This window comes from Motacilla alba, chromosome 1, assembly GCF_015832195.1.
Source record: "Motacilla alba alba isolate MOTALB_02 chromosome 1, Motacilla_alba_V1.0_pri, whole genome shotgun sequence".
Classification (NCBI taxonomy): Eukaryota; Metazoa; Chordata; class Aves; order Passeriformes; family Motacillidae; genus Motacilla; species Motacilla alba.
In genome coordinates this window covers 42,920,537-42,948,135 of record NC_052016.1, presented here as the reverse complement: position 1 = coordinate 42,948,135, position 27,599 = coordinate 42,920,537, and the positions used below count along the sequence as shown (strand labels likewise).

Here is a 27,599-nt window from a genome sequence, read left to right as displayed (position 1 = left end):
CTGAGTTACATGACAAAAGTTTTAAAGTTGTCATTAGTTTTGCTACTTGCTAACCTACCTAATTCTTTTTCAACTTACTTATTTTTTATGCAATACCCTGTAATAATGAGCATGGGAATTTAATTATGCATTGCATGCATAAAGGTACTATCTGTGGCCTTATTTAAACTTGAGACCAGAAGGTTTCCCTAGAGCTCCCTAATTTTGATTCACATTCCGTGTTTCTGTATCCATCCTGATTTTGTAGACTTTAATTTCAAAAGGCATAGATTGAATGAAACAAATCTAAAGTCATATAAATATTCTAAATCACATTTTTAAAAAAGTGTTGAATTAATTTTGTAGATGAAGTAACATACAAGATTGGCCTGAAAAACAGGAACTTTGGGCCTTTGGAAAGATTATCCTTTAGCTCCTCCTACAAACAGGTTCGTCAATTATATTGCTGAGCATTCTTAAACACCTTTTTTAGTGAGACACAAGGAGCTGATCAACTACAAATGTCACCCTATCTGTAACACTTTGCAAATAATCTCCAGATATGGGATTAAAAATGAGGCACAAACATATGAAAATGCATAAGACTTAATAAACCCATAGAATAACTAGGCAGTTTCCACCTCAAAATCATAGTTATCTCAAAGATATTTTGGTATTATCTCAGGAAACCTTTGCTGTGGGTTATTAGCTCTTCAGCATTGCTTGTACAGAGGAAGGGCTAGTGAGATGATTCTGGTAAAATTGAAGTAAGGTTCACCTTTGCCTGTTCAAAATCCCCAAGGATTCTCTGTATTCAGTTAAGGCTTTTTTTGGATTTTTTTTTTGTTGTTGTTGTTTTCGTTTTTTTTTTTTTTTTAAATTATTTTTAAATGCTTCCATGCACATCTCCTGACCAAATTTAGAAATATTCCATGAAAAGATTTCTCTCAGTTTCATCTTTAGAGTAAACTAAGACATTTACACTTGCCCACACAGTAATGAATGTATGAGCCAAAGAAGCCACAGACCCACATAAGCTTATTCCTATTGGAATTTTAGCTTGATTTTGAAATAAAATAATTTTTCCTAGGCCTACTGCAGCCCTGTTTACCTGGGCTAAATTTCTTCCAAATTTGAAAAAAAAGTAAAAATGTTAAGTGTGCACTCTTAGACATTTTACAGCATTTCTTTTTGGACACTGAAAGACCAAATGGAAATAGTGCCACCTTCAAACCACATACATATGTGTGTACTTGAATATCTCATTTCATGTGGAAGGTTTGGTCCCAAAAGCCTACAGTGGTCTTGCCCTGTAATTACACAATTTCCTAAACACTGAATCAAACACTGATGTTGAGTGGCTGGAAGATTAATGTTACACTGATGACAAAAATGGAAAAACAAATTGAGGAATCAAGAGTAATTAAATTCTTGACAGAATCACTTGAAAAGGGATCATTAGTTATATGAATGAATTATTCCTCTGCTGCTTTGATTATATACGGGAAATAGACATTTAAGAAGTGATTTTGTTGCCACTAGAAAACTTATTATCTCTCAAAATAAAAGTGGCAACATTAATACATAAGGTTGCAGAGAGTGGTAATTTCAAACTAAAAAATGGAATTCTGACTTCGAAGGAAATGCTATGCGATGACTCAGTCTTTTCTTAGTGTGTTTTATTATGTATTTTTTACTGAGTTATCTGCAAGTGCAAATAATGTACAGTTCCATATGCCTTTAAGTCTGGAAAACGTGTTTCAGTCAATATTCAAGCAATTATTCTGCATTTGCATTGAATTCAGGAATTGTTCTGTTGAGCAGTGCCAGGGAAGTATTTGCGAGCGTGAAATGCTATTTTGCTGGCATGTAGAGACTTAGGAACCCCTGTGCTAGGAACTCTGTGTCCACGGGAAGAGGAATTTCTTACCCTGCTAATCTGTCTGAAAAGATAGAATAAGGGAATTATTAGTATTACCATTATGGAGGGAAACTGAAGGAAGAAGATTTTAAGAATGAGAATTTCAAACTAGGCAGAAGACAACAGGAACAGCAGGTCTGGAAGGGACCTGCTGAACCACTTGGTTATTTCCCTTGCTAGCACCTACCTACGGTCGTGTTCACTCATCACACAGTTTTGGCCCCGCTCTGTTTTCTGCAGCCAAGCAGGACTTTTCCCTCATGGCTGCTGAATCTCTGTCTCCTAGTTTGCTCACAGACGCCCTCAGTTGTAAATCCCAAACATGCCAACTGGACAGGTTTCAAAAATAAATCCCTGTAAATGTCAAGTATTCACTAGTGCTACAACTGCAAGCTACAATTAAGCAGAAAAATATACCTTAACAGCCAGGGCTGTGGGCATTTCTCCTGCTTGCCAGCCAGATGGCACCAGACAGGATAATAGGCATCAGGCTAAGGAGAACTGCTGACTGGAGCACAATAAAACAGCTCTGTGAAGTGGCAGCAGCAGGAACCCTGTTCTGTCCAGGCAGTGCTGCTGGAACGGAATTTGCACATTTTGTGTTGTTTGGCCATTGTGTCTGGTGTGAAACACACCCGTGTTCAATGTCTGTCACAACTGTCAAAGCAGAACACCCAAAACCTATTTTTTTCTATCCAGGACACCTTAACTTACAACCTTTGGTTTGTGATTTAACAGCTTTTGAAGCCAGGGAATTTTCACTTCTGGTCCTATTTCATTAAACTCTTATCCATCTGCATTAATTTTAAAAGTCTTTTCTTCTCTATCCATCATTTGACTAAAATCACAGCTATTACAGAATGCTCTTTGTTTTCTTAGTGTCTTCCCCTGAGGAGGCACTGTCATTCAGTATTATTATAAAAAGAATATTTAATAATTTCAAAGATTGTATCATACTAATCTCTGATCTACATTTCACTATACAGCAGGTTTTGGCTGCAATAACCTAAATATTCCTTATGTTGCTAAAATTTTTTCTATTCTGGATAAAACAATTGTAAAGTGCAATTTCAAAAGGTTTCCGTATTTACATACCCCTTTTGCATCAATTACACCGGGTTTCGCGTTGAATTTCACCGTCTTCAAACGTGCACGCTCCTTTCTTTCAACTCTGGGGGAAAGAAAACACAAATGAAGAAACACACGTTGATTCTAGCAGCATTTTGGATGAAATACTTGAACCTGCTCTCCCAAGACCATTGGCAGCTTACTATACCTAAAGTAAACATTTAAAGCGAATTTCATACATTGAAAAGGAGAGGTGACTTCCTCAGCCCGGCAGCAGTTTTCTGGCAAATACAGGACTGGGTTTGAGGAGTCTTGGCTGCCCTACACCAGCAAAACAGCATTGCCTCTCAACAGACATGGGAATCCAGAAAAGCATGCTGGGGACAGATTTACTCCCTCTGATTTAAGCTGTTTGAAAATCAGGCAACATTTAGAGTTCTATGGTCAGAGAAATGAAATGAGGACATGTCCTTATTCACCTTGATTAATATGGACATAACTGTAAAAGTGATGTTACCTACCTTTGCAAAATCATCTACAGAATCTATCATTGACCGGCTCAAGTAAAAAAATCTGATCATCTACCTGAAAGTGAAACACTAACCCTATTTGTTACAACGGGGGATTGCTCAAGGAAATCTCCATCGAATCCCGCAAAGCTAGCTTATGAGACATTAGAATACATGCCTGCAAATCTCTTGCTTTCTAAGCCTGGGTAGTAGGAATTCATAATTTCTGATAATTATTTTCCAAAATATAAACTCTAGAGTTTTGATAGAATGATAATTAACACAACATGTTTCCTTCTGTCTGAGTAGGCTTATATATGCCCTCCTGAAACACAGTGAATGTTGGTTACTATAGCTACAGTTTAAATTTAGATTAAATGCATTTCTCTGTAAGTGTGGAATATTCACATGGAAACAGCTCAAGTGCATCTTTCAAACTAAATCTATGTTATTAAAAACACATGAACAGTCTCAAACTTGAGCTAGCAGATGAAGTCCCTTGGTAGTACTGGTAAGAAATGAAGACTTGAGGCTGTGTAATTGCCTAAATAGGATGGATGCCTTCTGAGGAAATAATTAGCACAAATGAACACAATATTCTACTTATTAATCTGCGTTGGCATTTAAACTCATTCCAGCCCTGCCTAACTTCCTAAAACATCTGCTTTTAACTTAATTTCTTATTCACTGCATAAAAAAAATTTGGAAATGAATCCTGAAGAGTGAATCTTATTTATGAAGTTTGTCATAATTGCTTTAGCAACGTGGAGGCATCGCTGCTTTCTAGAGGCATAGCAGACAGATGAGGAGCTGCAGAAACCTTCTGCATTGCTCTGAGAAGTATTTAAGTAATGCCATTAAGTGCCATTAGTCCTTCAGGCAAACATAACAACAATGTTCATATATGCTCACTATGCCTACTGAATGTTCCAAACATTTTATCATCTGGCACTGTATTAAGGGTGGCACACAATGTTGCCTCCCATTACAATTTGCATGACACCTTCCACAATAAAACTGTTCTCAGTTACTTATAATTTGGCTGAAATGTAAAATTACAAGATGAAATGTTCTATGTCTCAGGCTGACTACATTACTGTTGCTGCCTGAACTGTCAGCTGTTAGAAAAAGGTAAGGACAAAATGAATGGGTTTGCCCAATTTATAGCGTAAAGTTCTTCAGCTCAGGTGCCCTATTGCCTTTATGTCTTTGGTCTGGAATTTGTATTGTGGAAGTGGGTTGCTCTGGTGCTAGGAATTTACCTCTCTTTTTCCTGAAGGAATGAACCTAAATTTCTGAAAAGCTTTAGTTTTGCATGCTCTGGAGAACTCTTGGAATTTAGCTTTGGTTCTCCAAAGATTTAGTCTTTGTTGAAATGGTCAGGGTGCAGGACTTCACTGAACTAAGATGTTTTTGAATTTCTCATCTGAGCTACTGGGACATTTTTGCCATAGACAGAGCTAAAAAGGGAACTAAACTGGTGAAGACACAAAGTTTTGAATCTGTGTTCTTTTAGATTTGTTGATCTAACTCTTAGAAAAGGCACTTGTTAAAGGAACACTAATTCAAACACTTTTGTCACTTTTTTGCAGGTCTGTAATTATTTTATTTAAGGAAAAATAAAATAGACTGTCTTTTTTTTCCCTGAGAAGAAAGGAGTTTGGGTCCAAAGGGTTATTGGCAGCACCTGACGCTGTGAATGTCTGAACAGCATAAGGGTGTAAATTCCTTACACTGGTTTAGCTGACAGCAGCTCAACATCATTTGAACATTTTGATCCATTGGCTGAAGAAATTGCTTTTAAGAAAGAAACGTTTCACTTTACACGGTAAGCAGTTTTCTATAACCACTGCTGGACAAAGCAGGATTATGGGGAGCTGTGCAAAAGCATGAAGTGACAGGGAGGACTTCCATCTCCCACTTTTGCAGGGCCCAGACTTGCAACTCTGACTTGCCTGATGTACACATTGCTGTCATGACCCTTGCTAATTAATTATTTGCCTGACAGAGTTATATCTAAGGGATAAGGAACGCATGGCTATGATTTCCAGAACAACTTAATGGCTCAGCCCCATTTTCAAAAGTGCCTGAGGGGTCACTGAAACTCAAAGAGGTTTCAAGAAATGTTCAAAGAAACCTACGTCCAACATTCAAACATGACTGGAGCTGAAAAGCTCTGAGTTCCATATGGAGACAGTATCACCCTAGCACAACTTATGGGGATTTCACCTCCATTTTCCCACCCACTCTCCAAGTATAGCTGTGTACAGAAACACTGCTGTGTACAGGGAAATTATCTAAGATCATCTGAGATCTGGGACAGTTGGAGTATACTCTATATACTCACTTTGTCTTAAAAACATTCCTGGTGGTAGATACCTCTTGGCCCTTTTTATTTCAGAAATTGTCTGGATTCACTCTCTTCTCATGCAAAGCTAAAGAAGTGGAGCAGTACATTGGAAATATACTTCAACCTTCTGTGTTCCCTCACTAGTAAGTTCAAGATTTGAGTTCTTTAGGATACTGTTCTCTTCTAACTCTTCTAAGGAACTTATTAATGGGATGAAACGTTCACTACACTGTCTATGTACTTTTGTGTTTCTGGGCACACACAGCTGTTGAAAAAGGGCCTGTAGGATTTTTCAAAATGAAACTTTCAGTTCTTCATAAGTGCTGCAAACAAGAAAAAATCAAGTATAACTCAACAAGACATGAACTGTGATCACACAGTGCTGGACCACTGGGAGTTTTGTCAGTGCCTTCCTCAAAGCACTAATCAGCCTTCACAGTGGTGAGGTAGAATACCAAGTGAGAAATGCTTTAATCTTCAATAAGTGTTCATCATTGATGTAGAACACAGATGCAAATTGCAAACTTGTTTCTGCAATGAAATAAAATGGTAACAGTAGCCTAATTTGCACATATTTGGCACTGAGGTGTTTTGCAGGATGAAAGTTGTTTCCAAATCCAGCATGAGTGCTGTAGTGAGGAGAGTTAGGAAATACAAGAAAGCAATGTAAAATGGATACTTGAAAAACCTTGCTATGTCTCTTGTCTTGCTTCACTATTTCCAGGTCACCTGCACTACATTTGTTTTGCCTGCCTATCAAGTGGAAGATAAGTGAAAATATGTATGCACTATTTATAAATCAAATATGTGGTCTCAGTTCATAGCTTTTTATTGCTTCCATCCTGTGCAAGATGTGAGATCTGAGCTTACCAAGAGATTCCCATTCTCAAAATTATTTTGGAGCATTCCTGAAGTGGCATTTTTGCACCAAACATGCATTTTTCAGCAGGAGAGAATGTGCTCTGGTTCAGCTCTGCATCTGCAGTGGCTTGCTTACAGAAAGCAGCTCAGCACCTTGTCAATACTTATGAAGAGGAGACCTAATGACATTAGGAAGTGACTTCTCATAAAATTGTAGCACAATCTTATTCTGTTTAAAATCTAACAGCTGCTTTCCTTCAGCACAGAAGTTTTACATCATTGCAAGAGCAAAGGAAGAAGTTTATACTTATACATACAAATTTCATTCCATATTAAATTTTTCCAATTAGATTACTGAGTATAGACAGACAAATTATTTTAGACAAAGCTTAGCTGATGTTAAAAAGTTTTATCATCTAAGCATTAAAATGTTAAATGTTATTTAGAAAGGTAGATGATTTATAGGAAACCATTAAAAATAAAAATCATTTGAGTGGATAAACATGCCCTTCTGCCAAGCTGAGCAGAACAACAAATTTAAGTTGGCTTTTCACCCACAGGGACTTCTGTGCTGGGAAAACCTCTTGTTCTTTGTCCTTAAATGTTTGTGAAACATTGAGTTTTATGTACTTTCCCCCCCACTTTGCTCTGAAAGGAGAGCATGGCTACATGCACTTGTGGGGAGAATGTTGTCTATTTGAGAACACAAGTATCAGGCTGGTATTATTACAGCTGGTTATAACAGAGATAGAAGTTGCATAACATTTGGCAGTCAGAGGTACTTAAACTACCTGAAAGTGGGTGTCTTAGAATGATGTCCAGTCTGACAGCAGTTTTATGACTGCACATCTGAAGGACAACAGAAAGATTAGTGTAATTATTTCAGTGTTTTAAGGCCAAATCCTTGTTGGCTGCAGAGGGAGCAGTAGTAAAATAGTGAGGATTTATGCTCAGCCACTCTGGGGCAATCTGTGCGAAATCTTATGCTGCATTCCAGACTCACAGACTCGAGTCAGGCAGATATACACACACCACAGAAAATACTGAGGCTTGACATTCATGAGGTGGGAGGTTGCTGTTATGGAGGGCTTGCAATGTAGGAGCTTGTCCCTGTGCAGAGACTCAGCAAGGAAAAAGTGAAAAGAACTAGAGGTGTAAAATCAATGCTACAGCAAAATAAAATCTATTTACTGTTGAATTAGTGCATCTGTCTAGAAATGAAATACACTGTTATATATGCATATTGGTTTAATGCACTTTTTAAATTCCCTTTAACTAATGTGAGTGTTTCCATAGGGAGGGAATCTTGGACATGGGCTGCTCAGCTTGCTGCTGCTCTTTTATAGGAAGCTGAATTTTTTTTCTAAATGGATAATAAGAAGGGCAATCAGGCAAAAAAAAAATTCTCATGATCAAAACAACACATTATGTGGAAACTCGAATCAAAATCTATCTATCTATCTATCTATCTATCTATCTAAATGCAAAAATTGCAGTGTAAATCTAATTCTGTTGGTCATTCTAGTATAAATAGCAATTTTTGATGATTAAGGAGCACTTCACACATGTAGCCATAGTGCCCAGGCAATACTGCAGGCTGCCTGAGACATTGGGACAGGGCTGGTGGTTATGTCCCCTCACCTGGGAGACCCTGCCTGATATAATTGTGCTGCCACCTTAAACATAGCTTGGATAAATCTTTTGGGCAGATGTGGAACCAAGAGAAATTTGGCCAAAAATGTTGATTAATTAATGCTCTATAATAACTATTTGGTGATGATTAAACCACAACTGAAGTGGTTTGCAGCCTGTCATGCTGAAGTCCTGTGCTTCCCAACACCAACATGATACAATACCACACCAACTGTACATCACTGTATTTGTTTTGTACCCAACTAGCTACACAGTCTTGTGGTGGAGAACCACAGCTATAGTCAGACAATAAATACACACTGACAAATGAACAAAATGTTGTTTTCAGGTGTAGAAATGGTTGCAATTATATTTAAGAACCGCAGGATACTTAAAATTTAATTTTCTTTAAACTCCACAGAGGTCATTGGCTCACTGCTCCATGAGACTTGGTCCTTGCACATATCAGTGGAGAAACTTGGGGCCACCCTCACTTCTTTGTGCTGCTTCTATCAGTAACACCCTTCCAGCTGCAGTGCTGCCCTCCAAAACTCTCTCTTAAAGCCTGACTTGGCAATTTAACTATAAATAAGGCAACAAATCCACATGTTGGCAGAAGCACTGAAATCTAATGACAAAAAAGCTTTCAAACTCTATCAAATCACTAAGAGGTAATGTATCCAAAAACCTGGAGATTAATGAGAGGCAGCTCCTGTATAACTCTAAATTATGGGTTTTTTTGCTGTTATAGCACATAAGTCATAGAGGGGAAAAAGAGTAAGGAGTCTTGAGTAATCATTCCCAATTTCTCTAATTAGCTCATGCTAAAATGTCATTAGGGACATGGATACAGGATGGGCTCTCCTGTAAAAAAACAAAAGACCTAAACACATGGAAAGCAATTACAGCAATTACCATTACACTGCATCTCAAAGAAGAAATATGTCTGTTTATATACATATATATTTGTACACACATATGGATAGATATATATTTGTATACATGTACATATATATATATATATACATATATACACACACACACACACATATATATATAAAAAATTGAAGTGGACTGAAGTGGACACTGATTTTCAGAGCTAGTCCATAATGATTTCACTTATGGGAAATGCAGGAATTGTATCTTAGCTGTTGCTGAACAGAAGTCAAGGGAAGTAGAAGTAAGAAAGAAGTAAAGCAGACAGCTAAAAGACTTAACCTGGTGCTAATCATTGCTGGGTCTGTATAGCCTCTCACTGACCCAAAGTGCAAAAAATAAAGTTACGGTACCACAGGATAGCATTCCACAAGCAGAAAAAGGAATCTAAACACAAAAGAAAGCCCTTCTAAGCATTACCCCCTGAAGCCCCCAAGACCCTAAAAAAAAAGAACAGAAATGAATTTGGGATTGAAAAATATAAGACAAATATAAAATTCTTCAATTTACAACATCATGGCCAATTTAATTTGCAGGACAAGCCAAATCAACACCTACAGATGTTCTTATTTTTCTTCCTTTCTTTCTTCCTTTCTTTCTTTCTTTCTTTCTATCACAATATTTTACTGCTAAATATAACATATGCTGTATTATGTAAAAAGCATTGCTTATAGAAATAATCCCATATAAACTACAGGAGACATGGCATCCTGGAGCCAACAGTTTAAATGAGGATTTCCATGCTGTAACTGCCTATATTTGGTCAAATGAATTCGAGGAGTACTCTGTTTTAGATTAATCCTCTTACAGTCAATAACCCACACCTGCAGAGGAAATTGAACTCTGAATTAGCACAATCTGGTGAGTATGATTAGCTTTACTCTCTGTAACTCAGCCCTGTGTGCACTGATTGCTCATCCTCCCCTTGGGTGGTGTAAATGACCGCAGAAGATGCTGGCAAGAGCACATCAGCCTCAGGCGCTAAGGAATCATGCAGGACCCTCAGAAAGGAAACAGTACTCACTTTTCAGTGCATTGGAAAAAAATGTTGTACAACTGAAACCTTTTATGAAATAACAGCAACCTCCTCCCACTCCAGCTCAGGTGTATCATTACATTCATGCAGACAGAAAATCACATGTCATTGATTTTTCCAGGCCACTCAGCTTCACGAGTGAAGAATAAGGATGACAAGTGGAGAGCATGGTAACTGTACCTGAATCTTTTAAAATTCAAGACTCTTATTTTTAGCTTTTAACCAACCTATTTTCATACAGTGTTGTTTTTTTTTAAAATTCTGTTTTCTCCCAGTGTTTCCTAAGCCACATCTTATTCCTAGGCTCTCTTCTATGTCTGACCTTGATTAGAGAACCCCTATCTTTTGTCCTTGAAAACACCACAGTGTGGGTAGCCCAATAAGCTTTAGGCACACACCACCTTTCTACTTTACAGGATATGCAATTCCACATCTTAATTAGATTTCTCTTTTTTTCCCCTCTGTACTTGTTTTAATATGTATGACAGCTTTTTGCACCTTTTCATAGTAGGCATCACACAGGAGTGAGCTTTGTGCACTTACTTACCATAGCATTAAATAAACTCTTCTCTCTCCCCATGTACGCTCCAATCATGTAATTACAGCAGTATTTACTGTAGCCATGAATAGCATAGCAGGCAAGTATTCCTTTTTCCATATCTAGAGACTAAGTCTGGGTTATGGGCACATTTTCCATCTTGAAACTTATAACCTAACCTTGCAACCTAACCTTTTATTTCTGTCTATTACACAAAACCAAAATGGCTCTTCACTGAAAAAGCCAGGTGTGGATACTATTCAAATATGATCATTAGAGAAATTAATGTTTTTTCAGGGCTCATGTCAACAAGGTGTTTGATGGCCTTTTAGTTTACTTTTACATGATTTAGAACAATGAGTACCATAAGCTCTATTAGCACCTTGGCCAATTCTCTTCAAACAGCAGCAGATGCTCAAGGGAGCACCAAGCATCCCATTCCCCCTCTATAAAAAAATGGTCATGATCATTTTTACACTAGTGCTAAAGTTAAATAGCTAGGAATAGAAAGTTTATACTTAGTATGACGGCATTGCTGCAAAAGAGAAATGTAATATGTTTTGACGGATTTCATTTTCCTCCTACCCTTTCAGTTCTTGACCTTTTTATAGCAACTATCAACAGAGCCAGGAGGTAATACTGCTTTGTGTGCTAGTTCTGATACTATCAGAGACTTCTGGCCAATTTTACAAAAGCATCTAGGCAGAATAAACGATACAAACAATGAGGGAGACTCAGATATCTGTTCTCTCTCCGACAGTCACCATGAATCCATCACAGACACAAAAGATTCAGATTTAGTTTGGAGAGTAGATGAAAGTGCCTTCATTTACATTATATGAAAAATTTACTATGATATTGATTATCCATCAGTTTCCAGGCAGGCAGAGATTAAATTAACAGATTTTGAAGCCAAAGATGACCATTATATAATTTAGCACCATATTTTACATCACACAGGCTTAGAAGTTTAATGCTATTACCCTCTCAAAAGAAAGACATACAGTCTTGATTTGAAAATGTCAAGCCATTCATTACATCCTTCAGCAGTTTGATGCAATGGCTAATCACCCTGACATTAAAACATGTGCTCCACTTCAAATTCAAAATGAATTCCCAGACTCAGGTTCTGGTTATTCCTTTTTTTTTTTTGCTGAAGCTCTTTAGTAGATGGCGATCTCTCCTTCTTTTCCCCTTTCTTTACAAAGTTACTAGTAATTGAGTCGCCTTCTGAGTTTCCTTTCAGTGCAGTTATAAACAGCCTGAATGCTTTAAATCTCACAGCAAAATCTGTGTCTTTCAACTCTTGAAATGCCTGTCGGATTTTCCTTTACTGCCCTCAGCTTTTCAGTAGATTGATGCACCCCATCTTTCCAAAAAAAAAAAATTTAAGAAAACAGCCAAGGACGTAAGAAGGAGGAGGCAGCACTCACCTCCTCTTGCTGGGTATAACTCCCATCTCCTCACTGTCCCCCTCCAGAGTGACCCTCCTCGCCTGCCACCATTCATCATCTGAGGCGTTGATGACGTGAAGGATGTCTCCATACTTGAAACTCAGTCCTTGGCTTGGGAGGCCACTGTCTTTGCTCTTGTCATAGTCAAACATGGCTCTGTGAAAGGAAACAAAGATATGAAGGCAGGTGATTATATCAGTCTGGGTACATTTACTTCTGAGCAATTAATCATATCTTATGTCACAGGTAACCTTTTCCAAGGGGAAAGGTCCTACTTAGAGGAAAACTCTTTCCACTGTGAAGTTAGTCTTTACAGAAGCCTTTTCATTTTTTTTTTTCTCTAAGAGAAAGTGAATGGTAAAATCTGATACCAATTTTCAGCCTATGCCTTCCAGTCCTATGCCTGGCACCTACACCAGGGCAGATGTATCCCTCTTTCTAAAAGTAAGACCATGCACATGAATCCCAGCGACTGCAGGTCACTCACTGGAGCTACCTAGCTAAAAATCCAAATCTTGGTTTCTTACATGAAAAAATACTTGGGAGTATTTTTCACATGTAAAATATTGTTTAAAGATCATACCTGTCAAGAACTTATGTTGAGAAACAATGTCCTTGTATTTCCTATAGGGAAAATATTCTCATAATCCTGGCTGCAAAAATGTCACATCAGTCAAATCCCAAGAAGTGTCTAATAATTCCTACTCTTTCAATGTCAGAAAGAAAGCCATGGCAATCTTTTCACTGGTAAACACTTCTGTGAGAAGGATTTGATGTAATTAATTGCTGTGCATTCTAGTGTAATTGCAAAGAATGATTGTAGCAGTTTTATGGGTAGATACAAAGCACTCAAAGCTACTTGTCATAAGGTGGAGAACTTTAAAATAAGTTATCAAAACTGTGACTATGCAACCAAAATAATTTAAAGCTCTCATATGCACCAACATGTGCATGGCAAATCTGGTTCAGGAGGAGGAAAAATGCTACTTGAAATATGTCTTCTTTTAAAGAGTTTAAAGTCTTGTACTAATATCTTCAGAAATGCCCATATAATTCCCTTTGAGGATGAAGACTGCTGAATTTTACATAATCCATAAGCTTACTTATGCTTGTTCCTTTTTTGGTAAGTGTTCTTGGAATGCAAGTACCCTTTGGAAAAAATTAATGGCTTAGCAGTGGAAAAGTTACTTTAAAAACCTGACTATATCTTATTAAATATTTACATTCATAAAGGACTCTTACTGGTACTAGGTCATCTGCTGCTTCTCAAGTACAGCCTCCTGTGAGGACATCGGATGAAGAAGCTCATAAATCCAGAAGCAGTTAAGTGTCATTAGACACCTCTTCTGAACCAACTGATGACACCAGATCCCTGGAAGATGGCAGTGCACATACAAGCAGGCACACAGCACATCATCCTGTGGGCACTGCCCTTGGCAGCAGGCAGTGGTCAGAGTTTTACCACCGTATTGAACAGTCTTAAAAATTCACTGATTAATGGTGCACCTTGCCATGGAAGCTGTTCTGCAGCTCAAAACCCCCTAACCAGACAGTTGGCCATGCTGGATACTGGGCAGACATCATACAATCCTGATTCCAGGCATAATGAAGTCACTCAAAACAAGGGACAATATCTTCTGTTACAGAGAATAAACATGACTCTGATGCAAAACATCCCCTGATGCCCAACTGGAAATGCTCCATATTCAGCAACTTCTAAGATGAAAGTTGTCTTTCAAAAGTTAAGGAGTAGAAAGCAGGACTATATTCTTTGTCCTTGAACAGACATTTGCACCTCAGAGCCCACATATTGACTGAAAATGAGTTTGTCATCGTGCTGGCTGATGTTAACGATGAATGCAGATGGCAAAGTTTGCCACTGACTTGCTTTGATTGGAGTAATCATGTGCATTGCTAATTAAAATGAGATTACAGATCTCAGACAAGAGAATTTTTGAGCACACTTTTCATTGAATGAAAGATTTTGTGGCTGATGCTCTACAGATGTTGATTACTCCATTAGCAAATGAAAATGACATGAAAGCTGACTTCAGTGATCTTTCCTAAACATTTCAAATTAAGAGCCAGGTCTTAGTAACAGCTGTATTTGAGCTTACACCTTTGATAACATTTCTGGCTCTGTAAAACATACTTTTGCTGGTTGGCTGCTGGCCCAGCTGTAAAGCATGTGGAGATCTTCACTCCAGGCATTGTTGACTACTTTGGCCTATAGAGAGACCTGGGCACACTCATACCCCCCACCCCAGGCTGCAAGAGATATTTGGAATGCAAAATCTAGTCCCTTTAAGAGACTGACATGTCATTTCTAATTTTCTACCTGATGAACACCACACAGTTCTGCACTGTTTGTGCTTGGTTTTGAAGATGTATATAAAAATAACACCTCTGCATCTGTTGAGTGTCAACTGAAGTGACAAAAAATGAATGCAGCCAGACCTCTTGTTCGGTAAAGGAACTGGGCAGAACAGACAGAAAAAGATGCCTTTTTTCTTTGCCCTTTCATGTTTTTAGACAACCAAGTCTTACAGGATACCATCTGCAAGCACTGAAACTTTCATCAGAGTCAAGGTGAGTTGTTAGCGAAGTCTAGTTGTTTCGTGCAAGCTTTTTCACCAGGATAACACACTACAGGGTATGTTAGACACCTTAAATAGGTTCTGCCATGCCAGGGAGAATATCAGAAGAAAAGTTAAAAAAATAGTAGCACCTTTACAGAATATTATGAGTTGAGAGGAAGACATAAGCAACACGTCCAACAAGAAACCCACTTTTGCACAGAGCACCTAACAGCCCACTCTGAGAGATGAGCATCATCATTTCAGCTAGAGAAGGATCAGCATGATCAGGACCAGATAAGTACTCTTCCAAAATGAGCTGTTTAATAGAAACAGGGTTATTCAAATCATCCAGAGGGTCTAAACAAGAAGACATGTCACAATCTCTCTCTGTGATGAATTAGAGGTATCTGCCCAAAACACAAGCACAATATTGCAGACAGTGGAGGGACTGCTCAGCAGAGCTAGTGAGCTTTCTGAACTTGCTAATATGACCATATGCTTTCTTCTGGCTGAGGTTGCTTATTCATGGGTTGCTTGGGCAGTTCTTCGCAGCACTGAGCTGTAAATAATTTTTAGTATCTTTTACTGCGGTATTAAAGAATAATAATCTCAATAACCTTACAACATTTTAATGACATTTATCTAACAGTCTTGAACACTAACAGCTTCTTTTTTTTCTTCACAACTTACAAAAGTGCATCTTAAAGCACTGTTCTTTCAGGTGTTTTATATGCTCAGTTAGCTGCTCACATCCACTCTTAAGCCTTTTTTGCATCCTATAGGACAAAACCAAGAGCTTTCTCTGTGCCATTAAGGCTTTTTTTTCTATGTCAGCTGACTTGGTCTACTTTTGAATTGGGGTAGTCAATATTTTATAACGAAGGAAATCAGTTTGAATTATTTAACTTCCACTTTAGAGCTGTCATCAATGTTGTGATCACATCAGAATCAGAAAACTCTGTTCAGTATCTTCTAGACAGTGCATTTCACAAACAGGACCTTGGGTTACACAGGATAAAGAATGCATTTTGAAGTTACAAATACACTAAACCCAGTGACTACTATGAGATGTGGATAAAATATTGGAAAAGGGAACAGAACTTGCTACTGACCAGTTTAACAGATGTGGTGAAATCATGATTTGGTCAGCTTAGTTCCCTTATTGGAAAAACAGCAACAGGAATTGGTGTGATTATCAAAAGCATAAAGTATATGCACCAAAGTTCCATTAACAGAGTTTCATTATGCACTAAATTATTTTTTTCTTAGTTCTTGCTTTAGTTTAAAGAAAACTGTTTAATATCTTGAAAGTAAAAGGTTCATTCAAATGCCAAGTACTGTCATGAAAGGCTTGGTGAAAGCTTCATGCTTATGGAAAATAAAGAAAGTCCTGAGAAGTAAAGCAGGAGGTGCAAACATTTAGAAGAAGCTGGCTATCACAAATATTTAGGAATACGTGAGGCTTGCTTCCCTTATATTATTCCAGACTTCAGAAGTGATCATTACACTAGACTAATCCCAGCAGCAATTTGGACAGAACCTAACAGGTTTTATTTTTGTGCTTGGGCGCTTCTTAATCATTTTTAGGCAGCCACATCACCGTAAAACATGAGACAAGCATTTCATAACAGCATTCAAATTCATTGCTCAAAAACTGTTTGAAATTAAAATACTGACTTCACCAAGCTGTAATATACTGCCTAACAGGCAGTGAGGTGTCTACATGGAATGAAGGCCACCAAAACTGGAGTATCTTTTTTTCTTCCACTTAGCATAAATACTTCATTATTTGAGGCATTTTCAAAAGCTAAGCTGCCTTGTGCAGTAAATTTGTATTCCTAATGACACCTATTCTTGCAGCTAGAGCAATAAATATTTGACAAAGAAAATATATTAGCCGTAAAAAAATAGAAAATAAATTCCTCGTGCAATCCCATGTATTATAAACTACTGACATCCACGATGTTATATTGTTACCAGCATTTGTAACATGAAAAAATAGGGGATAGAAAGGCTAAGTGATCTTGCTAAGCCCTTAGCAGAAAAGGGAATTTAACAGAGAAACCTCTTAGCTTCCTCAGCTAATGCTGTAAACACTGCTGTTAATGGTCTTCACAATCTTCCTGACAAAGCAAGGGATATACCTGCATTTACAACACAGGAATATATTTTACTGAATGCTTCTATATGTTCGGTGCAAAGCCCCAAAATCTTCCACTCCTGTATCAATGGCCAGTATTTTCATACAGTACAGGTGCTGTGTGGCAGCTTTATTTGCATCTCTGAAATTCTTATTCTTCTTCTGGCACAGATGGGAGTTTGCACATAAATGTACAGACTGCTCTTTGCTATTCGCTTGATTATGAAACGACAACAACATTTAGGAGAGATTTTCAGCTGCTGTAAATAGTCCTAACTCTCCTGTGATCTGCCAGCTTGTCTACATATGCACCACTAAAGGATATTTCTCTCTTCTCTGAAAATTTATTGAACAGGGATTCTCAGACAACAGATTTCCTAGCATCATCCTAAGGGAGATATATGTTGTTCTCCTCATTCACCATATCTATCCTACCCCCTGCCCTATTATTCTTTTACAGATGGGGAAATCCAGTGCAGAGAGGTGTAATAATTTGCCTGGTTTTAGACAGCAACTCAGCATCATGGTCAGAATCAGACCCCAAGCTTCATAGCTGTCTTTTCTGCACTTAGTAATAAATACATTTCCACCCACTTGCAGGCTCAGCTTGAAGAAAAAATTAGAAGAAGATGAAAGAAACGCTAATGTAATTCATTGCTATAGCTACAACAGAGAGCACAGCAGCTCTCTGATCGAAGCAGCCATTGCAAGGAAATTAAGATGCTATTAAAAGGGTTAAATTTTCACATACTGGCTATCCAATAAAGACTTTCAACTTCTCCTCCCAAGTCTGTTTCCATCTGGAGAAGCTGAACTGGTAAATCCTCTGTGGACAGCATACAAAAAAGGTTTCTCCCTCCTTGGGAGGTTTGGGAAGCTCTGAGATGCTGCTTGCTGAGACTGCAGGCTGCTGCAATAGCCCCCGTGCAAGAGATGCTTCTGTCATACACTGTCACCTCTGCTGAGAGGGTGGAAGGGGGGACTGTTGGGAAGAACAGCTTTTATTAGGAGTATACTACTACAATGTAGTTTTAACAAAACATGTCTGAATGTTTGACCTGTCACTCATAGATACCATGATTCCTGCTTTTTCCTTTTCTTTGCATTATTTTTCTTTTACTTTTTTACTTTCATTCATTCCCCTCCCCCTGCCTTTATTTATTTTTTTTTTTTTTTTGCTTTCTTCTTTTTTTTCCCTTATGTTAATGATGTGACTATGACTCTTCATGAAGCCCATCCCCTCAACCATGTCAAGCTGAGAGGGACAGTATTGGCACTTTGGGTTACCAAAATCAGTCGTGACAGCACAGCAGTAAAGTGTGGTTGCCAGGTTCCCTTTGGAAGTTAGCACTGATCAGGGCCCATTACCAGCAACAGTTTGGATGCACCTAAGTTGGACAGGAGGGCTGTGGGCCCCCAGCAGAAGGACGTAGACCTGCTGGAGTGAGTCCAGAGGAAGCCACAAAAATAATCAGAGATCTGGGGCACCTCTGCTATGAACACAGGCTGAGAGAATTGTGGTTGTTCAGCCTGGAGAAGGCTCCAAGGAGACTATTATGATCTTCCACCACCTTACAGACTACGAGTAAGCTGGAGAATGATTTTTTACAAGGGCATGTAGTAACAGGATAAGGAGAAATGCCTTTAAGTTAGTAAGAGGGTAGGTTTAGGGAGCCATGGGCCATGCTCCCAGTCAATGTGCAGTTGAGGGTGTTAGCATAGCTGCTCCTAAGGCACCTCCACTGCAACAAATCCCATTGCACATTTGCATCCAAGCCTTTTCCATTTGCTATCATATGACTTTACTTCATTCAGCAATTTCTCCATTCAGTCCAAGTAATTCCTTGTTCTTTTCCTCCTAGTGGGAATTTGGCAGAGAGTTATGTTACGGATCTCAATGAAAAAGAGGATTGGAGACAGCAGCAGTTAGTTCCAGAAAAATTTAATGAAGAAGAGGGATATATTTTCTTTATGATGTTTATCAGAAAAGAGAGCTGCCATTTGTCCTTGGGAAATATTCTGCTCACTTTGGAGATCCAAGCATGATGCTTAATGTCAGGTCTTATGAGCCAATCTCTGTGTTGCCAATGGGCTTTTTTTTTTTAGTTTTTAGCAAGCGCTCATATTCTGTGCAGGAAATGGGTTCTGCAAAATTTGTACAGAAAAATATAAGTTAACATTTTCAGAAGTATCAAACCAACACGTTGCACTTTCATGGTCTTGCTATGCAACAGCATACAGTGTACTATGTTAAGAGGCAAAATATCTCAAAGTGAGCAAGGACTGACACTTCAGTCTTTTAGTTGTGGACATGGACAGAGCTAATATTACCCAGGTTTGCCTGGCTTTAACCCCTCCCAGCAGGAATTGTAAGGTGGCTTGAGAAAGTGAAATTTCTTCATTCTTTCTCTTCTGCTGGCACAAGGGGAATTCCTTTCAAAAAACATGCTTTTTTGCTTCTTTGGCATTTTACAGGGCATAGAAGACCCAAATAGAATCCCCCTTCTGCTTGCAAACATCTGAAACCAAGCTGTGACCATATGCTTACCTTACCATAATTTACTGACTAGGAAAATCTGGCAGCCAGTTTCATCTGTGGTAAACAGAAGCTTTTAAATACATCTGCAATGGACTCGGCGTGGTCCAGATCCTCAGCTTTGAGGTTTGCTTTAAAAATGGGGAGATCACCTTGGGTCTGAATAGATTAAATTTAGCCTTAGGCATTTTGACAAACTCCAGACGAGATCTGTGGTTGATTCTGGAAGGTTTCTTCAGCATCCCTGAGTTTGTGGCTGAAATTTCAGAATAAACTTCCAAACTTGTGCATGAGATGCAGATTTCACCGTGAACTCAAAACTTATGCCAGGTTTGCACTTAGCTGTTTCTTCTAAAGAAATGGGATATTTTTTGACTGACCTTGACCTGGCCTGTGCATTATGCACCAAAATGATACAAAATCTGTTTTATTATTTGGTTTGACTTTTCCCTCCCCATACAGACTAAGTGAAGCTGCCACTTGACTGCATCTCTGGTTTCTCTCTGAGGCATCAAGTGCAGTTGCTCAACACAGATTTTTGTGTTGTGACATTTAAGATTGTCCATATCCAGAAAGGATATGTGACTAGATGTCAAATCAGGGATACTCTAAACTACTGGGTAATTCACCTGAAATTGCAACCTGTGGGTTGTATGGATTGACACAGGAGCCAAAAAGTCATTCTCTCTCATAGTAACTTATTTGCTGTCTGAGAATATTAATTTAGGGATTTTTTTTTCCCACAAGGAAAAATAAAACAAAACAAAACAAAACAAACCATAAAATAAAATCAGGTATTTCTTTCAACGACTATGAAACTGAAAGGGAAAATTATGACCCTGTTAGCACAGCCTGTAGCTACCCCCATATCTGCCTGCACCCAAATGTGTCTTCCTACCACTAGAGAATACACTGCAAAAAAGCACTGGATTTAGATATTTTTTAGTAATTGGTCGGCAGTAGTTCTAACTATTGCAAGAGAACTCGAAGATCTGCTTTGGGTAGTTGGGTGTTTTTAGGTTGTTTTCTCAGATACCCTGTAGCTTGCAATTGCTTTTTCTTAGACCTAATCATGACCCGAGTGTGTTGGCAGCTTTTAAAATTCCATTGCGGCCAGGCTGCCCACAGAATTCATTGTGCTTCCACTGGTTTATACTCAAAAGGAAATTTTCAGCACACAAAAATAACCCCCCTGGTAACACAATTATTACTACCAGCCAGATATATGATGGTTTCATTTTTTTTTTTTTTGGACAAGGATATTAGACATCTGCAGAGCTTAAGCAAGACAAAGCCTTCCTATGAAAAATGATCCACATTTATGATTTGTACGATTTGAACATAATGATGATGGAAAGACTTGTAAGAGATGGACTAAGCACAATGCCTCTACTACTAGAAAACATCCCACCAGCCAAAATTCAGACAATTTTGTCAGCAAAATGGAGAATTTTTTTTATTTTCTCATGAGAAATAAACATTGAAAAGCCTTGTCTATATGAATATTCTGACTTACTTCAGTTGTAAGAGGTGAGGAACTCTACAGACTTTCCTATCATGGAGGTGATCGTAACATAATGAATCATATAATAATAATAATTTGTTAATATCATAATTAATCCATTTATACACTCCAGCCTTTAGAAACTACTATTAGAAAAAAGATTGTTCTCTAGCTGTGAAAAAGCGTAGACAAGCAAAACTCAGAGAAAGTATTAATGAGATAGAACATTGGCTGCTCTGAGGAGAGAGGGCATTATGGAAGTAAAAGTCAAGATATTTATTTGCAACAGTTTTTTCACAGTAATGGTTTCTGCTTGGCCTTGAATGCTGTCCTTTGACAGTGAAAGAGTCACAATTTGGATTTCCATTGTTATTGTGTCGACTGAGTAGGTTCTGCTGAAATAATGAGAAGCTCCATTCAAAGAGGAGCTATACTGTAGAAAACCACTGAAAATTATGATGGAAATTAATTATCCTGCCTAATGTGGAAAAATGTACTAAATCCATAAACTCTGCTGAGTGCAACTGTTTAAGAAATCAGGAAAACCTTTCATGTCTAGGTCAAAACTTGAGGAAGTCATTAGGAGTTTAATCAATCAGCAGGAGGAGGTTGCCTATAGAATGAGTCCTTTCTTTGGGTTTTAGCACAGACTTCAATTGGAAGCATTGCAATTAATTTCTGGGTTTGACTTTGTCTCTTTTAAAGGATTACTTTTGAAGAAGAGTAATTTTGCAGAAGTCCAAAGCAATGGAAATCAAAAGATGAATTTTTATGGTACAAAGGTCAGATGTCTCTACATAACCTCTCCTTCATGAGGTTTAGAGATTTCAAACATGAAATCTCTAAAGATGTCAGATTTTTGAGGTGGAACTCTAGAAAAATCAATGCCACAACTGAAATTGTCTAAACTGTAACAGAAATAATAGAGAAAGTTTGCCTGGAAGAGCAGCAGCTATGAGATGTTCGATTTGGTCAACCAGCTCTGTGGATTCCTTGAACTCCTATCTGTCAGCACATATCACAAATACATTTATCTGGTTAAATTTTATTCTGTGATTGGGTAGAATGTTTCCTAGTAGATGATATTTTCTATAAATCTCCATCTTCTTGACTCAAATGAGTAATTCAACACTGGTTTTCACTAGTGTATGCTCTTCACAGAAAAAAAGCTTGAAAATAAGATGCCAGAATATTCAAAAGCAGAAACAAACAAACAAAAATTAAAAATTAAAATAATGGTCTTTGGTGTCACCTCATCAGTGTCAAAACAATGTGACTGTTACTTCTTCTTAATGATGAGATTTGTTGGTCTCACTGTGTGGCTGGTTGTCAATTTTCTTCAGAAATGCACTTTGACTATAAAAGTGCTGATTGACCACCATTACCCAAAACATTTAACAGCAGCACTATCTATTTTAATATTTTTGAAACAAAGCTGCAAGAGGATGACACTAAAATTCTTATCTCCTCTCTGTGAAACAATAAATTAGGTTTGTTTTCCCACAACTCCCTGCACACAGCACTGAGCTCCTTGCAATTCCTCATCCACTCCATTGCATTATCCACACCCTCCCCCCGGGGGCCCAGGCTCACATGTGCTCTAAAGCAGGATTAAAGGTAACATCAGAAGTTCCTGCATCCCATTTTTAAAGGTAAATTTAGCACATCTGAGACAGGGTTTTGTAGACTTTCAATGAAGATTAGACTTTGATTTGCTAAGTCACTTTGAAAACATTACTCTAAGCAGCTTTAAGATTGACAGAATTTGCCTTAAGCTGCCCTGAGGCTGACAAGATGAAGGCCTGGTGCAGTAACAGAAGTGCTTTGGTTGCTTGCTCCTGGATGGTGCTAGGAGCTAGGAGAAACCAGGAACTAGGATAAGTTCCTGCTGCCATGAAGCTCAGAGTTTTGATGGTGTTGTCTATAATGATACTCCTCATTCTGTATTTCATTCCTGACTTAAGCAACAAAACTGGGACCTCACCTTTTATTATCTGCATTTGAATTGAGTCTTGTGGCAATAAAAAGCCTAAAACCAAATCTTCCAGGAGAACCAGATTGTTCTTTTCCCTCCCCCGCCATTACAAATTTCTATCTATACTGGCTTAAGTTTACCCAAATTTTAAGACATTCCTCTGTCCTGCAGGGAAAAAAAGAACAACCACGAACCCCTACTTCCACTCAGCAATTAATTTTACATGGGAAATATTCATTAAAAGCTATGTTTAAAAGCTTAAGTTTAGGCAAAGTGAAGCTTGCCATCTTTTGAGTCAGGCTCCCAAGCCAAATTTTGTTTAGCATTTGAGTAATCTGACCAATTTCAAACAGATGACATGTACTTAGACCTAACTGTGCCATGGCACACTCCATGCACTAGAAAATAATTCACAGGTGCAGTTGCTTTTCTAATACTGCTCCTAAGTAAATAATTTCTATGAATTTGTTTTAAGGAAATTAAGTGCACATTTCAGGATGTAAAACTCAGTTTGGAACACCATAAACCACTACCATTTCCTAAGCCTGAGTCAAATGAATGTGTCAAGCCAGGTAATGTTAGATATGTGTGTGCAGGAAACACTAGACTGAGGCAAGAATGGTAAAAAATCCCATTTTATGTCTCTGACAGCTATAAATGAACAGTAACTCCTTCACTGGCTTATAGGTTATGCTGGCATCTTTCTATTTTAAAGACATTGAATAGTGCCCTCTACAAAAAGGTTTTCTAGCTGGGAAAGTTGTAGAAGAGATCAATTTATAAGCATATCTTTATGTGTCATGTTCACCATAAGCTGATCCAAAAATTTCCACATATTATTTTGCTTGCTGGCCCTGCTGAGGTATTTGATGAGGCTTCCTTGACAGCTGGTCAATGTCAGTGTTTAAGGAACATTTGTGCAATGCCCTCAACAACACACTTTAATTTGTGTTCAGCCCTGAACTGGTCAGGCTTTTGGACTAGATGATCCTTTCAGGTCCTTTCCAACTAAAATACTCTCTTCCTTTCACTCCATTCCACTTCAGTGGAAGAAAAGCCTCCAAAAAGAACAACAAACCTTGTGCTTAACAAGGAAGATGCATGAGGTCAAGTCTTGTTTCCACTGTAGGAGGCAGGAGCAAATCCTACGCTCCCAACAGAGAAAACACAAGAACTTTTCTGAAAAAAAACAGCCCTTGATAAAACCATGTAGGAATAAGGGACTGCACTGGACCACGTTCACATTTGCATTATTTGGGGATCAGTGCCTGTGGAGCTGCTCTGAACATGTGACAGAATCTCACCGGGGGATGGTGAGCCTTGGTGCAGGCAGCACAGAAGTTTTGAAATTTTGGGAGATACTAGCAACTCACCTGGACAAGGTCCTGAGCAACTTGAAGTAATTTTGAAGCTGACCATGTTTTGAGAGAGGGGTTAGACTTGCAACATCAGAATGATCTCCTTCAAACTAAGTTACCTACCATCATATCTACAGAAGGACCGAAGTATAAAATACATTCAGACATCGGAGTTTAGACCATATTTATCACTTTTGGGAATATCAATGATTTTTAATATATATTCTGCATAAAATTACACTTTGGTGTCTATACTTTGGAGAGCATTTTCTGTAGTGGATAAATATACTTCACTTTGCTTAGAAATGCCTTGATGAAGGTAACTGAGGATGGTACAGAGATGCTCAAGCTGAGTACAATTTCAGGCAATCTTCAGAATCATGCACCAACACTGCAAAAAATCTTGAATCACTTCAGGGTGGTTTGGGAACTCCAGTGTGCTGAGTGGCTGAGCCATCCTTCGGCAGTGTGGGCACTCCTGGTATAGACATGGAATTGCAGTAGAGAGGGCTTTCTTATGTTCGTATTTTGGGAAGACAAATTAGGTGCAATGCAGATATTTTTAGCGAAATCTAAACTCCCTGGAGAGTAATGGAGAGAGCTGAGTTCCTTTGGGAAAGGAATAATTCTAAGCATTTACATTAGATCAGAAAAATGGGCTGATATAGATGGTGTGAATATTTCTCTGATTTGGTGTCCAGTTTCCTAATGGTAAAATAAGAATACATACACAAAGAGGGTATTGTGAAATGCAGAAAATGTGCTAAAGTGGCCATATTGATGGCTGTGATGGGTAAATTGAACACCAAGAGTGAAATGTTTTTGATTTCAATAGAAGCATCAATTGAAGCTACACATTTTGTCAGAAAAGCCTGAAGTATAAATTACACTGTCATTTAGTGTTTGCTTATACAAACCCCATGCCATTAAAATGAATTGAGTCTTACAGAATGACAGAATAGGGACTGAAAAGAAGTTCTTTTTTAAAATTATTATTCTGACATGCCAGGGAGTTGTGGAAAAACAAACAAGCAAGAAAGTGAACAAACAAATGTCTGTGACTGAAGAGATGTTTTTCTTTTACTTGATGTGTACAAGACTGAAATATACATCAACAAGTTTTTTTGCCTGGACCAATTCTTAGAATTTTTAGTATTTTGTAGCCTCATTTACAAGCTGTAGGAACTTCCTTTTCACTTCACTTTTTCACTTCTAACATGGAAACAGCAATGCACTTTAGTGGTGATTTATTTAGGAGCTGGGCGAGGTTGCTGTCTTTGGAGAAGGTTGTGGTGAACAGCAGGGAGAGGATCAGACCATATGTGCCCTGTTCCCTATAAGTTCCCTAAAAATCTGCTGTTAACCATCACCACAGAAAGGACACTTGTCACAGGAAGGACACTCAGCTAGATGCACCTTTCTTCTGAACCAGGGTAGTTGCAAGAGAAAATGGATGTTACTTTTATAGATGGTTATAGGTACAGAAGGTGAGAAACTGAAATTGTCTGCATGACTTGCATTACACTGACAGGTAAAAGGATGTGGAAAATGTTCAATGTTAAGAAAAACCAAACAAATAAAGCAATCCAGTTAGAAAAAAGAATTCAAATACTAGAACGATCTGTGTGTGATAAATTATGAAAATGGGGCTTAAGGAGAATTGGGTTGAACTCTTCAGTTTGCTGACAGTTTTCCCTGCATGTAGGTGATGACTCTCACCCATCATTTAGTTGGGGAGACTGATTCCCAGCACCAAGAATGCTGCCCAGACAACCCACAGACTGCCAGACTTCCCGGGGAGCTGGGGAAACTCAAAGAAGTTAGGGAGGGACAATTACTGTGGAGCTGTGGAGTTTCCATGCATGTGTCAATGTTATATCAAATAAATTTTGACCCTTGTGTCCCTCTATCAAGGGCTGTGTGTGAAGATTAATTAATATTACTTCAGCAACATGAAAGCTGTTACAGCACATAAAGTTCTGGGTTGCACCAAACAGAAATAGTGGAAACAGGAGTTTCAAACCACCTTTGAAATGAATCTGCCTTTACTCTATAAATTGACCAAAGCACTTGGTTTGCAAGTGTGTATTCTTTATTTCATTTTAATACATAAATATCCAAACATTATCCCTATGTCCAGTTCTACTGTTCACCACTCTGGCCTTACAGGGTCAGCTTCCATTTGTTTGTTTAACATATCATCCAACTAGCAGTGCAAATCCTGTATTTTAAATGGTCTTCCTTCTGTCTCTGTCTCATTAATCTAGTAATTCCTGTCAAATGTTAAGCTAAGGAAATATCTGTTTCTCCAGAAAATTCGGAAATGTTTCTTTTCCACAGCTGATGTACCCCTACAGTTCTGTCAGTAAGCTCTGTAAAGGAACCAAGCTAGTGGAAAGACTAAAGAGAGTGATTTTATATTGCAATGAACGACTTTCATTTTTTAAAGAATATAAACAAGCAAGTCAGTACAAGGTACCGTGTGATGAAATAAAAATTAATTTTAAAACACCTTAAAAACTGACTGTATGAAACTCGATTTATAGTCAAAGTGACACAGAATTCACAGAATCACAGAATGGCTAGGTTGGAAGAGACCTTCAAGGTCATCAAGTCCAACTCATGCCCTAACACCTCAACTAAACCATGGCACTGAGTGCCACATCCAGTCTTTTTTTAAACACATCTTATGATTTCAGAACTGTGTATCTTAAAATCCCTTTTTTGAACTAAAGAGTAAGAGCCTCTCTTCTTTCAAAGGGTAGATATAGGCACTCTCTTCTTTATCAGAGAGGTCTTTATTAAGCAAAGCCTCATTGCAGCATGCAACTGCCTCTGAGGGAAAATTAAAAAAAATCTTCCCTGTAGCAGGACTGATTTTGAAAATCTCTGTATCTCCCACAGCTGTAGCAATAATTTACTGCCACTAATTACCAGTTCCATTGCAGTACTGGTCTTTCAGGAGGTGGGTTGATATTTTTCATTTCTTTGCTTTGTTTTTATTTTGTATTGTTTCTCCCTTTTACTCAAGGCTGAGGGATCTCCAGCCTGCTGCAGTGGGGATGTCTGTGCTTTCAGCCAGTCTCCAGTATGAGCCTAAGCCCCAGGGTGGGTCCTCTCTCAGTTCAGAGAGCAGCAGTCACCGGGGCAGGCCTGGCCCTGCATTGCCGTGCTCTGCAGGGACGCTGAGGAGAGGATGTGCCACCACAAATCCTGTCACCAC

General features: G+C 38.4%; 1 protein-coding gene across 34 annotated transcripts in view; it reads right to left on the bottom strand.

The window, feature by feature from the left end:
• The window catches only part of DLG2 (discs large MAGUK scaffold protein 2), a 981,924-nt gene that overhangs the window by 38,077 nt on the left and 916,248 nt on the right, over window positions 1–27,599 (bottom strand). For all 34 annotated transcript variants that reach the window (XM_038135749.1, XM_038135838.1, XM_038135932.1 and 31 more), the window contains 2 exons: window positions 12,264–12,440; window positions 2,996–3,071 (listed from right to left, as the gene is read on the bottom strand). In XM_038135749.1, coding sequence (XP_037991677.1) covers window positions 2,996–3,071; window positions 12,264–12,440 — 253 coding nt within the window. The remainder of the gene's footprint in view (window positions 1–2,995; window positions 3,072–12,263; window positions 12,441–27,599) is intronic.